The 10,945-nt window shown below is 48.7% G+C and overlaps 6 protein-coding genes across 6 annotated transcripts; 3 read left to right on the plus strand and 3 right to left on the minus strand.

Moving 5' to 3' along the window:
* Window positions 1–317: 317 nt before the first annotated feature.
* Window positions 318–3,101, plus strand: TrAtP1_003341 (uncharacterized protein; the record flags this gene model as incomplete). The annotated part of the gene is made up of 2 exons (XM_014087844.2): window positions 318–2,064; window positions 2,131–3,101. The coding sequence occupies 2 exons, from the start codon at window positions 318–320 to the stop codon at window positions 3,099–3,101; spliced, it is 2,718 nt and encodes a 905-aa protein (XP_013943319.2).
* Window positions 3,102–3,198: 97 nt separating this feature from the next.
* TrAtP1_003342 (uncharacterized protein) lies at window positions 3,199–4,044 on the minus strand (the record flags this gene model as incomplete). The annotated part of the gene is made up of 1 exon (XM_014087845.2): window positions 3,199–4,044. The coding sequence occupies one exon, from the start codon at window positions 4,042–4,044 to the stop codon at window positions 3,199–3,201; it is 846 nt and encodes a 281-aa protein (XP_013943320.2).
* A 1,470-nt stretch (window positions 4,045–5,514) lies between these two features.
* TrAtP1_003343 (uncharacterized protein) lies at window positions 5,515–6,480 on the plus strand (the record flags this gene model as incomplete). Its single annotated transcript, XM_014087846.2, has 1 exon — window positions 5,515–6,480. One exon carries the CDS (start codon window positions 5,515–5,517, stop codon window positions 6,478–6,480), a length of 966 nt encoding a protein of 321 aa, XP_013943321.2.
* Window positions 6,481–7,218: 738 nt separating this feature from the next.
* TrAtP1_003344 (uncharacterized protein) lies at window positions 7,219–8,834 on the plus strand (the record flags this gene model as incomplete). The annotated part of the gene is made up of 3 exons (XM_014087847.2): window positions 7,219–7,383; window positions 7,458–7,658; window positions 7,740–8,834. The coding sequence occupies 3 exons, from the start codon at window positions 7,219–7,221 to the stop codon at window positions 8,832–8,834; spliced, it is 1,461 nt and encodes a 486-aa protein (XP_013943322.2).
* Window positions 8,835–9,435: 601 nt separating this feature from the next.
* Window positions 9,436–9,858, minus strand: TrAtP1_003345 (uncharacterized protein; the record flags this gene model as incomplete). Its single annotated transcript, XM_066111840.1, has 1 exon — window positions 9,436–9,858. The coding sequence occupies one exon, from the start codon at window positions 9,856–9,858 to the stop codon at window positions 9,436–9,438; it is 423 nt and encodes a 140-aa protein (XP_065967919.1).
* Window positions 9,859–10,022: 164 nt separating this feature from the next.
* Window positions 10,023–10,358, minus strand: TrAtP1_003346 (uncharacterized protein; the record flags this gene model as incomplete). Its single annotated transcript, XM_066111841.1, has 1 exon — window positions 10,023–10,358. The coding sequence occupies one exon, from the start codon at window positions 10,356–10,358 to the stop codon at window positions 10,023–10,025; it is 336 nt and encodes a 111-aa protein (XP_065967920.1).
* Window positions 10,359–10,945: the final 587 nt, after the last annotated feature.

Consider the following 10,945-nt stretch of genomic DNA (forward strand, 5'->3'; position numbering starts at 1 on the left):
AGTAAGTGCACTCCTCCCCACACCCATTTCAGTGTAAGTGTCACCGAAAATGGCCCCCAACTGCGCATCCTTCGCATATCCTTGACATAGGCCTATTACCAGCTAGCTATACTAGAACCTGTACAAGCATCATATTTGCAGGGGTGTTCATCTTGTTCTGGGGTAATCCCATGTATAAATAGGTAGGACTTGAAGTTCTCTTGATCGCCCAGTATCTTGCATGCAATCTTAACAACATTTGCTCTGATATATACTTCTTACAGTCGGCTTGAATTCAGCTCTGTGAGCACAACCGTAATAATTACCGACTCTCTTCCATGGCTCTGGTACTAAATAACTCGCCGCAAGGAGAGAATCGGACCGCGGCGATTTACAGCGAAGGCACATTGGAATGGGACCTCAAACACAAACGACTACCGCCTCCAGGTATTCGCGTGCAGCGGCAAGATGCTCACTTTGGCATCCGCCAGAAGCCCAAAGACTTGTGGCGCAAAGCAAAAGGTGCCCTCATCACGTCAAGAAAAGAGCTGCAGATAGGGCCGCAGTTTCACTACAGCAAGCTTGGAACGGGAGAGATTCGGATTCTGAGCGTACAGCCAGGGAAAGACGACGAGCCCCTAAAAGCTACCCTTTTCAAACGCAAACTAGAAGATGTGCGTAATGGATACGAGGCGCTGTCTTACACATGGGGGAATCCCAAAGAAAAGCCCTTGGATAAGATTATGATACGCGACCTGGACGCAGCGCTACCTCAAGCAGTAAGCATGAAGACGGTAGTCCAGGCTGCGGTCTTCAAAGGCTGGGGTGCGCCTTTTTATATTCGAAGTAACCTGAATCGAGCACTCATGAGGCTGCGGAAAATGACTGATAGCCCCATCAACATCTGGGTAGATGCAATATGCATTGACCAGTCTGAGTCGGGGCACAGAGAAAAAGAAGAGCAATTGGCCATGATGGCCCAAATCTACAACTATGCATCCCATGTCTGCATCTGGCTGGGCGACGGCATTGCGCATGCAGATGGTGCCTTTGGCCTCGTCAGAGACATTATGAATTTTAAAAAATTCGATACAAAAGTCAAAAGCTCTGAGACAAAGGAAAATTGGATTCAACTCATTGAGGTTATGAAGGCCCCTTGGTTTAGTCGACGGTGGATCATTCAGGAAGTCGCTCTTTCAAAGAGCGCATCGCTGCATTGCGCCGACCAGGTTGTCCATTGGGACGATTTTGCCGATGCTGTCTCGCTTTTGCTAGAAAAGATTCATGTTTTGAGAACCAGGTTTGATGAAGAAATATTTGAAGACGTTGAAACTACAAGCGCTTCAATACTCATACAATGCCTGGACAATATTTGCCACAAGTCGTACACGGGAGACGTGTTGGCCAAACTACTAGATCTCGAAACTTTGGTCTCAACCCTTCTTGGTTTCCAAGCGACGTCGCCTCGAGACACCATCTACTCAGTCTTATCGCTGGCTAATGACCCTCCCGGCGAAGATGAGCCCTGGACCGAAATCCATTCCGAGCAACTCGAGAGTAACTGGAGAAATGACCACGAGATGCCATTAAGCCAAGATCAATTACGCGAGTTGAAAAGGAAAATCGCGTTGAAACCAAATTACGCCATCAGCACACGAGATGTTTTCATCGCATTTGTCACTCGTTCAATCTGTAAATCGAAAAGCCTAGACATCATCTGCCGGCACTGGGCACCCAATGTCACCGATGACGAGTTTTCAGAGAAGGTTCCCATGCCTTCGTGGATCTCAAACATATACAACGCACCGTTTGGCGGGCCGAATTCCTCGAAAGGGCGGCAGAATGGTGATAATTTTGTTGCATATCTTCCTCATGACCGACGGAAGCGATATAGGGCTTGCGGATCCTACTTGGCTGATGACTTTTCCATGGCTTTGGATCCATTCCTCCAATCCGCCGAAGGTCCATCTCTAAGAAAGAGCATGAATAGGAACAGAGCCCATAGCCTTCGGACGCAATTTCCTCTGCAGTCTTTTCCCTCACCTCGTCCCATCACGGTACTATCTCCGGTGGAAAACTGCTCACGTAAGTGAAAACAAGATGTCCTTCAGGGAAACTGCTGAGAGCTGACACTAGATATTTCTATCCTAGCCTTGATTGAACCATTTCCAGATTTACAAATCAGCACCGCAAATAGTTTGTCGACTCCGCCATCTCCAACGGCAGTAGAGGCTTCTTCGCTTTCAGAAACCAAGAGAGTCGGTGTAGCACCCGCCGTCACAGTTAGCGACCCCGCGGGGGGGACAACTGGCATAAGTCCGGCTTTAAAAGTTGAAATCCCACGATCTCCTCGAGTCAGTATCTCTGGAAACATCAAGTCCCGTCAAAGCTCTATCCGGGTTGTGTCATCGGATGTAGAGAGAAAGTATCAACTCAGCGGCGTGATTAAAGCCGGTGGAATCGTGCTTGGCAAGATCAAATACCAGTCCGATGTTATGCGAGGCGGCATCATCCCTGGCGAGTGGGTTACTCGGCTAGGCTGGAGGGCTGGAGAGAAACAGAACAAAGTCCCAGACACGCTCTGGCGACTGTTGGTGGCTGATCGCGCTGCTGGCGGTGGGAAACCGCCATCGTGGTATCAGCGGGCATGCTTGCACGGGCTGGTTGACCCTCGTGTATCTGACAACGAGGGCAATATCCATTCGGTCACGCCTCCGAACCGAAAGATTTCAGAGATGACGACGGAATACTTTCACCGCGTTGAAGCTGTGGTTTGGAACAGAAGATTGTTTGAAGCCGAGGCCAATGTCAGCCGTTTATCCAACGTCCAAGTTCTTACGCCAGAGACCAAGCAGGCAATGATCATTTTCCGCAAAGACATTAGCCTCGGGTCAGCATCAGGGCCTAAAAGTCTCTTTGGACTCGCATCTAAAGAAGCCGAGGACGGTGATTTGGTGTGCATTCTGTTTGGCTGTACAGTTCCTGTCATCCTAAGGCTTATAGAAGACTTGGGGCTTTATAAGCTGATTGGAGAAGCATATGTGCATGGTGTTATGGATGGCGAAGCGATGATCAGCAGCGAAGTGGTGGATGCGATGAAGGTAGATTTCCAAATATGCTAGGCAGATGTTTCGTCTCACTCAATGAAGCAGCCAATCCATATATAAAGCTTGTTTGATTATTATATATAAAAGTAATAGTAATGGCAGCATTTCTGAATCAGCCACTCTCTTCCATAGCGTCATCCACATCAAGCGACGAACCTTCCAATCCAAATTCGACAGGATTAACATCATCCTCGTCGATCCCATCCACAACAATCTGATAACTCTTTTTGTCCGAGCTTGCATCTTTATGAACAGATAACAAACTTCCATCAGTATACTGCGCGTGTGTGACATCACCAGCGGGGGAGATCTTGATTCGCCGAAGTTGGAATGCAAAAACGACAGTGTCTGATTTCCCTTGAGATTTCGTTACGCCTGATGCGCCTTCAAGGTCTAATTGAGGACGGACCGCGATTGGGACTTGCGGCAATGGAGCATCGACGCCTAGGCTGAGATGAAGCTCGTTCTGCTTTGCGACTCTGATAGCTGAGGAAGCGCCTTCTGCAATCATGACACCAGTCACCATGTAGAGCTTGGTTCGCCTCAGCCAAGAATAATTTTGGGCGATGAACTCTTGCACCTCCATTTGCTGCAAACTCTGCTTTATGTAGTCATCGCTTGGTTTGAACCATTGTGTCTGTAAGTTACTGAAGGACCATGTCTCTTCGACGGCGGACGACGCTTTTCCTCCAATTTTGCTTTGAAGGAGTTGCTGAAACTTTACGAAGAGTCCGAGGGCAAAGCTTTTGGAAGCGTTCAATGTGACGGCGCTATTAGCAGCATTGTGCAAGTATACTTTTTCCCCGGCGGAACCTGGAGAGACGGGTGGATTGTTTATAGGCTCTTGAACATAACTTGGATCCTCAATTATGCTTCCAAGCCTTATTGGTCCTTCCGGAGGAATCGTTGTTATGGGTGAAAGGAAGTATGACTTGACTCGGGCCGAAGACAAATCCATCGTGACAACAAAATGGCAGCTGAGTTGATGCAAGGTATAAGTGAAGATGGCTTTGGATTACCCCTCAAAATCGATGTTCAAAGGCGTCTATAAGGCAAATAAAGCCTGATGCTTCTATGGTGGGTGGCCATGCGCTCTCAATCAAATGGCCCCCACGTTTGTTTCACACTGGAAGTACCAGGTTATACTAGGTTATAGCGTAATCCTGAGGATGTGAGGCTGTCGATCATTTGGAAGCTCGCACACTTTGTAATTCTCGGCCTAAGGACATGAGGGCCAATCTAAACCCATGCCGTGCCTCGGTACTTTAGGGAAGCTGATACATTCACACCATCGATAGTCGTCATACAGCCTCGATTTTACTACGATATCCAATAGAATGAGTCCACGTCCCAGATCTCCAGGGGCCCCCATGCATGGTGATTCCTTTCGGTGTGATATTGCCTTTTAATGCAGAATCTATTGGCCACCTAGCGAGCCACAGCGTCTTGTATTGCATCGGGACACACACACATGGGGGATTAATCGCGCATCTTCTCAGGTCACTAGTAATGGCTAAAGATGCTAGAGGAAAAAAATTGGAAACTTGAATCATTTGATAAACTTCTTGACCGTACCATTGGAAGTCAGCTTACTTCCAAGCCTTCATATTTGTATGCAACCGCCGCATAGGTAAGTAGTGCTCTGATGTATAACACTAGCTCTTCCGACAACATAAACCAGCTCTATGCGTCTATTGAGGAATTTGATGGTGATATTGATCGCCTGATTGATGACTGGGGGGGTACTATATCCTTCGGTGAAAAGCCAATTAGAGACAGCGGATGAACTGAACTTGATGAATAGCTTTGCCGATATCTTACTTGAGAACGGAAAGCTTGAGTTGGCTACTTCAGTAGATGAGGATATTCAAGAGATATTGGAGTCCGATGCAGAAAACGAGTTGGACGAATGGAATCGCCATCGTTTTTACTCGCTCATAAATGGAAGATGGAGTGGCCAAGCAAACTCGGCGACGATAACCAACTCTAGCGGCTCACAGTACGTTGCGGCTTTCTCATGCCGAGATGAGACACCAAGGAGCTATACACCAATAACAAATCCATCTCACTCGCAGTATAACGCTGCTTTCTCACGCAGAGATGAAATTCCAAGAAGCTGGGCGCCGAAAGCCACCCCAACGCCCGGCCCTCTTCAAGGGGTCGAATCATCTGAAAGAAGAGCAAATCAACGCCCTTTACCGGCTGAAGAGAGACTACAGCATAGATCCACAACAACCCACGCCAATGATATAACTCGGGGAGATACGTCTTTTGCGCCATTATTAGGACAGAGCCATGAACCATCTTTAGGATCTAAACAGTATGCCCCGTAATACACTACTAGAAAGATTTGGAGATCTAACATTAGCATAGACAGAGCCAAGCAGGCCTTTGGCAAACACATCTTCAGAATAAAACACACAAGTTCATGTATGGCAAAGACGAACAATTCTTTGGCACAAACGGCACCGGGGGCCCAGCGTACGAGCCTGTCAAAATCGCAGTCCTCGATTCAGACATTTCTCCAAAACATCTAAAGCCATTCAGAATGCGAATCAAAGCCAGAGAGAACTTTGCGGGCGGGCAACAGAATGCTGCCGACACTGATCATGGCACGACAGTTGCTCAGTTGGTGCTCAAAGCGTGTCCAACAGCACATGTATACGTTGCTCAAGTCACCAAGCTGAATTCATTTGGCGAATCTGCCGTTGACGCTGAAGCCGCAGCAAAGGCAATTGAATACGCAGCTGATCCGACAGGCTGGGGAGTTGATATCATCACCATGTCGTTCGGCTGGACGCACGTCAATAAGCGCATTAGCGAGGCTCTTTCTTTTGCTAAACAGCACGGCGTCCTCATGTTTGCCTCGACGACAAATTACGGATTTACCGAAACAAACAGCATTCTCTACCCAGGTCGCGCGCAAGAAGTAATCTGTGTAGACGCTGCAGAAGACACCGGGCAGTTGGCGGGCTTTGCCATTGAGGATATCATCCAAGGGCGCATCGAGAGATTCTCAGCCCCGGGCCTAGGTATAAAGAGTGCTATTTCAGGCGAATCAATGGATGGAAGCTCCTTTGCGTGTCCCCTGGCTGCAGGAATTGCGGCATTAGCACTCGAGTTTGCCAGACAAATCCCTTTATGCGGTAGCAAGAGTGTGCAAGAAGCAGTTCAGCAGCGCGAGGGCATGGTAAGAATTTTGAGGGAAATGTCAAAGCTAAACTCATCGTCGTCATCCAGGTTCCTTTGCCCGTGGGAGCTTTTGGGTGATGATGATGGAGTTTACGGAGGCGATGGGCGGCCTGGCAGCGCAAGATATTTCGTTGCCTATCGCTTTGTCCGTCTTCTAAGGCAGGAATTTGGTTCAGATATTGGAAAGGAAATATTTCCTTAAGCCGAATTTTATTGGGAGAATCGTCCAATGCTCTTGATCATGCTAAAAATGATAACCTCAGCTGTGCCTATTGCTCCATGAAGTAGGTATTTGGACACCAATACATGTATATGCTACGGGAGAAACTGAATGCAGCAAAGAACCAAAAAAATCAGAATGGTGACACAAAGATAACATGAACCTTTATTTAGCCCTTTGTGATTACAGACGCTCCTAAAACATATGCCTTCAGCCATTTCCAACTTCAGGCCTCTTTAGAGGCTTCAGCGGCCTCAGAAGCAGCCCCGCGATAACTCGTAGTGGGGAAGCGAGGCCCATCGCACTAAGGCTACAGGCACGGCTAAACTCTGGCTTAGCGCTCCATCAATCCTCCCCCACTATCGCGGCAGCTTCGTGAAGCTTGAACGACATTCAACATCCAGCCTTCAGCATCTTCCCTGCCTGCTTATGAAAATATTTACCGCTACTAGGACTCCCCTTTGATCTTTATAGAAGTCGAAACCCCCCAGAGCAGCATAACTTCCGACAAAGACCTCGACGGCGCACGACAACATCCTACTGGATATCAAGGCCCAGTTCCCTCTGAGCATGACGATCGGCAAATAGGCACCTAGCCAGACCAAGCTCACAACGGCCCGTATATATTCTGCGGCCTGCATGCCCTCATCCTGCCCAATTCCCTCCTCCTCTATCCCGCCTTCTGCTATAGCTTCACGGCATCTGTGAAGCCCACCCACCATGGACGACGCCAAACTCTTCTTCGACGACTTGGCTCCGGCCATCACAAGTTCGACTTCCAAGGCCTACGATGCCGCCGCCAAAACCTATGCCGCATCCGTGACAACAAGGCTACCTGCTGGCATACGCACCACAATCCTGCGTGATCCAGTCCAGTCTCTCCAGGTACTTCCGCTTTGTTCTTCTTTTTTCAGCTGCTGCCTCCCATCTTAAGCCTTGAATGCTGACGGACGGTACAGCTTGTTGACCCCGCTACCAACTCTATCGGATACCTCGCGATCATCGATGTTCTTCTCCGCGGCTCCATTCCACCATCTGTTTCCCGCCAACTTTTACTAGACAGTACTCTCCAATTTCTGTTCAAGTTTGATCCAATCCAGATTAGATATGTCGGGTCTCTGTTCCGAGCCCTGCTGGAAGATCTCAGCGGCTTGTTTTCGGTACGCAGCGGCCCTACCCGTCAATGACATGTCCACCCGATAAGATATCAGCTGCTAACGATGATGCGCCGTATGTGGTAGCCCACGGTTGCAGTAGAGCTGCTTGCAAACGCAATCCTTCGAATCGATCCGAGCGGATCCACGTTTACGTCGACGCACCTAGTCATGGCGAAACTGGCGTACGATGCAAACTGTATAGAGCCTGCTCTCAAAGTCCTTGATGCCGACATTCTTTTCTATCCACGAAACACACGCTTCGAAGACACAAAGAGATTATGCGATACAGAGCTCGAGCCCTATGCCTACATGTCCCTGGCTGGCCTTACAGATGCCATCAAGAGCACTTCGATACTCGAATATCACTTTGTTCAGGCCATGTCATATCTATCAAGAAGAGACTGGCGCAAATCACAGGCAGCATTAGAAAAAGTAATTGGACATCCGACCAAGGATAAAGGCGTTAGTAAAATTATGTCAGAGAGCTACAAAAAATGGATATTGGTAGGGCTGCTCAAAGACGGACGGCCTCCCAGCTTCCCTCACTACATTACCAGTGTGACGAAGTTTACTTTCAACGGGTTAAGCGAGCCTTACAGTAATCTGGCCTCGTTATTCACCACGGAAAATGCATCAGCTCTGAAAGAGGAAGCCGTCAAAGGACAAGCCACTTGGGAAGAGGACAAGAACCTAACTCTGCTTGAAGAAGTGATATCCTCATACCAGAAGTGGCAGATTATCAACCTTCGCCGGATATATCGCCAAGTCTCCATTGCTCAAATTCGACAGACGACCTTGAGCGCCCATACGGCCGAGACTTTACAGAGCGACGACGAGGTCCTTGCGCTGGTCAGCGACATGATTGAATCTGGCATGCTCAAGGGCCAACTCCAGGTTGGGCCTACAGCCGAGGAGAGCTACCTGACGTTTCACGAAGAACATGACTTGATGACAGAAGCCGAATTTGCAGCCGAAGTGGCCCGTAGCCACAGCAGCATCGAGGCGCTGACAAAGCAGTATCGAGCGACAAATGAGCGGCTGAGTTCTACAAAGGACTACGCACGACACGTAGTGCGTGAACAGAAGCGAATGGAGAAGGACATGGCCGATGCGGGAGTCGGCTTCGATGTGAATATAGAAGATGAGGACCTGATGACGGGTGTGCTGGGCACTATCTAGACGAACTTGTCCCCGCCAAGGACGACGACGATGACTGCATGGGCGACGGCAGCGACGAATTTTGGGGAGAGAAACAATGAATACATTTGCCGTCGGCCTGGGCTACTTCGAAATGATGGAAAGTCAGGCTGTAGAAGATGGAGCTATAACATGAATAGAGCATTATACGACACGCCGTCTTCTCTATAGCACACGATGTTGATTTTATTGGGTGATTCAAACGTCGACAGCGTCTCGATTCGTATTCCCAGTCTGACTTTTGACTGGCTCTAGTATTTGATTACATTCGGTATGTCCATTTTGCAATTGCCTATCAATGTCGTTTTTGATGAAACTCATTCGCCCGACTAGTATCCTCCGTTAATATGCGGCATAATAATTGTATAAAATAAAATAAAATGCATCTATGAGCCCGTATAGTGAACACATTTCCCATCAAAGACAGTGCGCACTGCAAGCCTGATCGTGAGTCCCTCTTTGTATATGATTGCTGCCTTGCCGCTCCCAAGCCAAACTCTTAATGATTAGAAATAAAAGCAAAGCCGAAAAAAAATCAAAACTCGTTACGCCTTTTTCCCCTTTATATCCTCTAGAATAATCTTCATGACATGCCCTTTCTCCGACGAATAAAGTTGGGCAATGTGTAAGAGTCGTGCTTCTCTTGCATGGTCGATGCAGAGGGCGATCCGATTCTGGAGCCGTTTCTCTTTTCCGGTGCGCAGCAGCATCCCATGGCGGCGTGCAGTAGGAATGCGAAATCCGTGGACAAGGCGGCGATCCACATAAAGGCAAACATCTTGGCGCCAATATCGCACTGGATGTTGAGCTGGTCCTGCGCCGTGAGGGCAATCTTGGCGGCAACACTGATGACGGTGGCGATGATTGCGGCCACTGTGAGGACGATGCCCGCTACGCCGCCGACGAGGGACGTGAAGAGGCTGAACCATCGCGTTCGGAGGACGAGAGGGGTGGCGAGCAGGAGGACGAAGTTGAGGACGATGCCGGACATGAAGAAGGCGTACATGACTTGGGATCCGATGCGGAGGAGGGTGAGGATGGTGACGACTTCGGAGGGGAGGGCGATTTTGGCGCCGGCGAGGAGTTCGCCCACGAGGACTTCGACGGGATTGAACCAGAAGAAGGATTTTGGGGGGGGAGCAGAAGGTTACGCCTCTGTAGAGGTCAAGGTTAGCTTTTGAACTCGGCATTGGCTCTCTGACAGCTTCTCATGAAGTTGAGTTTCGAGGCAGGAGAAGTGACATACTCATCATTGTATCCCTCGCAGTAACTCCACACACCAACCTGATAAAAGTCATGGAGGCCGAGACTCCGCGCGACGGAGTTGAGCAGATTTGAGTTTTCGACCGAAATGGGGATGATGTGAGAGACGTCGAGCTTGAAGAAGAAGATGTCGTCGAGAACGGGGTTGATGTGAGTGTTGCCGATGAGGACGAGGATGAGGAATGGGATCGTGATGAAGTAGCTGATGCCGGCGACGGTGGCCGCAAAAGTCCGTACACTCATGATTTCTTCTTCTTCTTCTTCTTCGTGATTGTTTATAAAGACGGCACTAAACGGCAAGACGGCATAGATGATTCAAAAAAAAAAAAAAGGCGAATGAAGAAGACGCGAGAAGAAGACGGGATGAAAGGGAGGGAGGGGCGTACAACACCCGTTGTTTTTGTTTTGGGCAGGGGAGGGAGATTTTGTATAACAAAACAGCAGAAAACGAATAAGAAACGAATAAGAGAAAAGATGGGGGGAAAGAGAAGAATAACGAGATACGAAACGAAATGAATTGAATAATAGACGAAAAAAAGAAAGTAAAGAAAAAAAGCCACACACACTCAAAAAGAGGAAAAGGGAAGAGAAGATCAGATGGCTCGAGCTGAGCGAAACATTCAATGCACTTCTCACGTCAAAAAACGACATCCTTGCATGTGCCAAGGTCACCACCTGAGTACGAGGGGCGCTACTACATGGGCTTGGTATGTACTCCGTCACACAAATTTCCTAGCACCGGTACATTTCATTCCCGCAAAACCCAACCAGGGGGGGAAGATAAAGAGACGCAGAAAATCGCCGTCCGTCATCGCCCATCAGATCCGCTG

Source organism: Trichoderma atroviride, chromosome 2 (assembly GCF_020647795.1).
Source record: "Trichoderma atroviride chromosome 2, complete sequence".
NCBI lineage: Eukaryota > Fungi > Ascomycota > Sordariomycetes > Hypocreales > Hypocreaceae > Trichoderma > Trichoderma atroviride.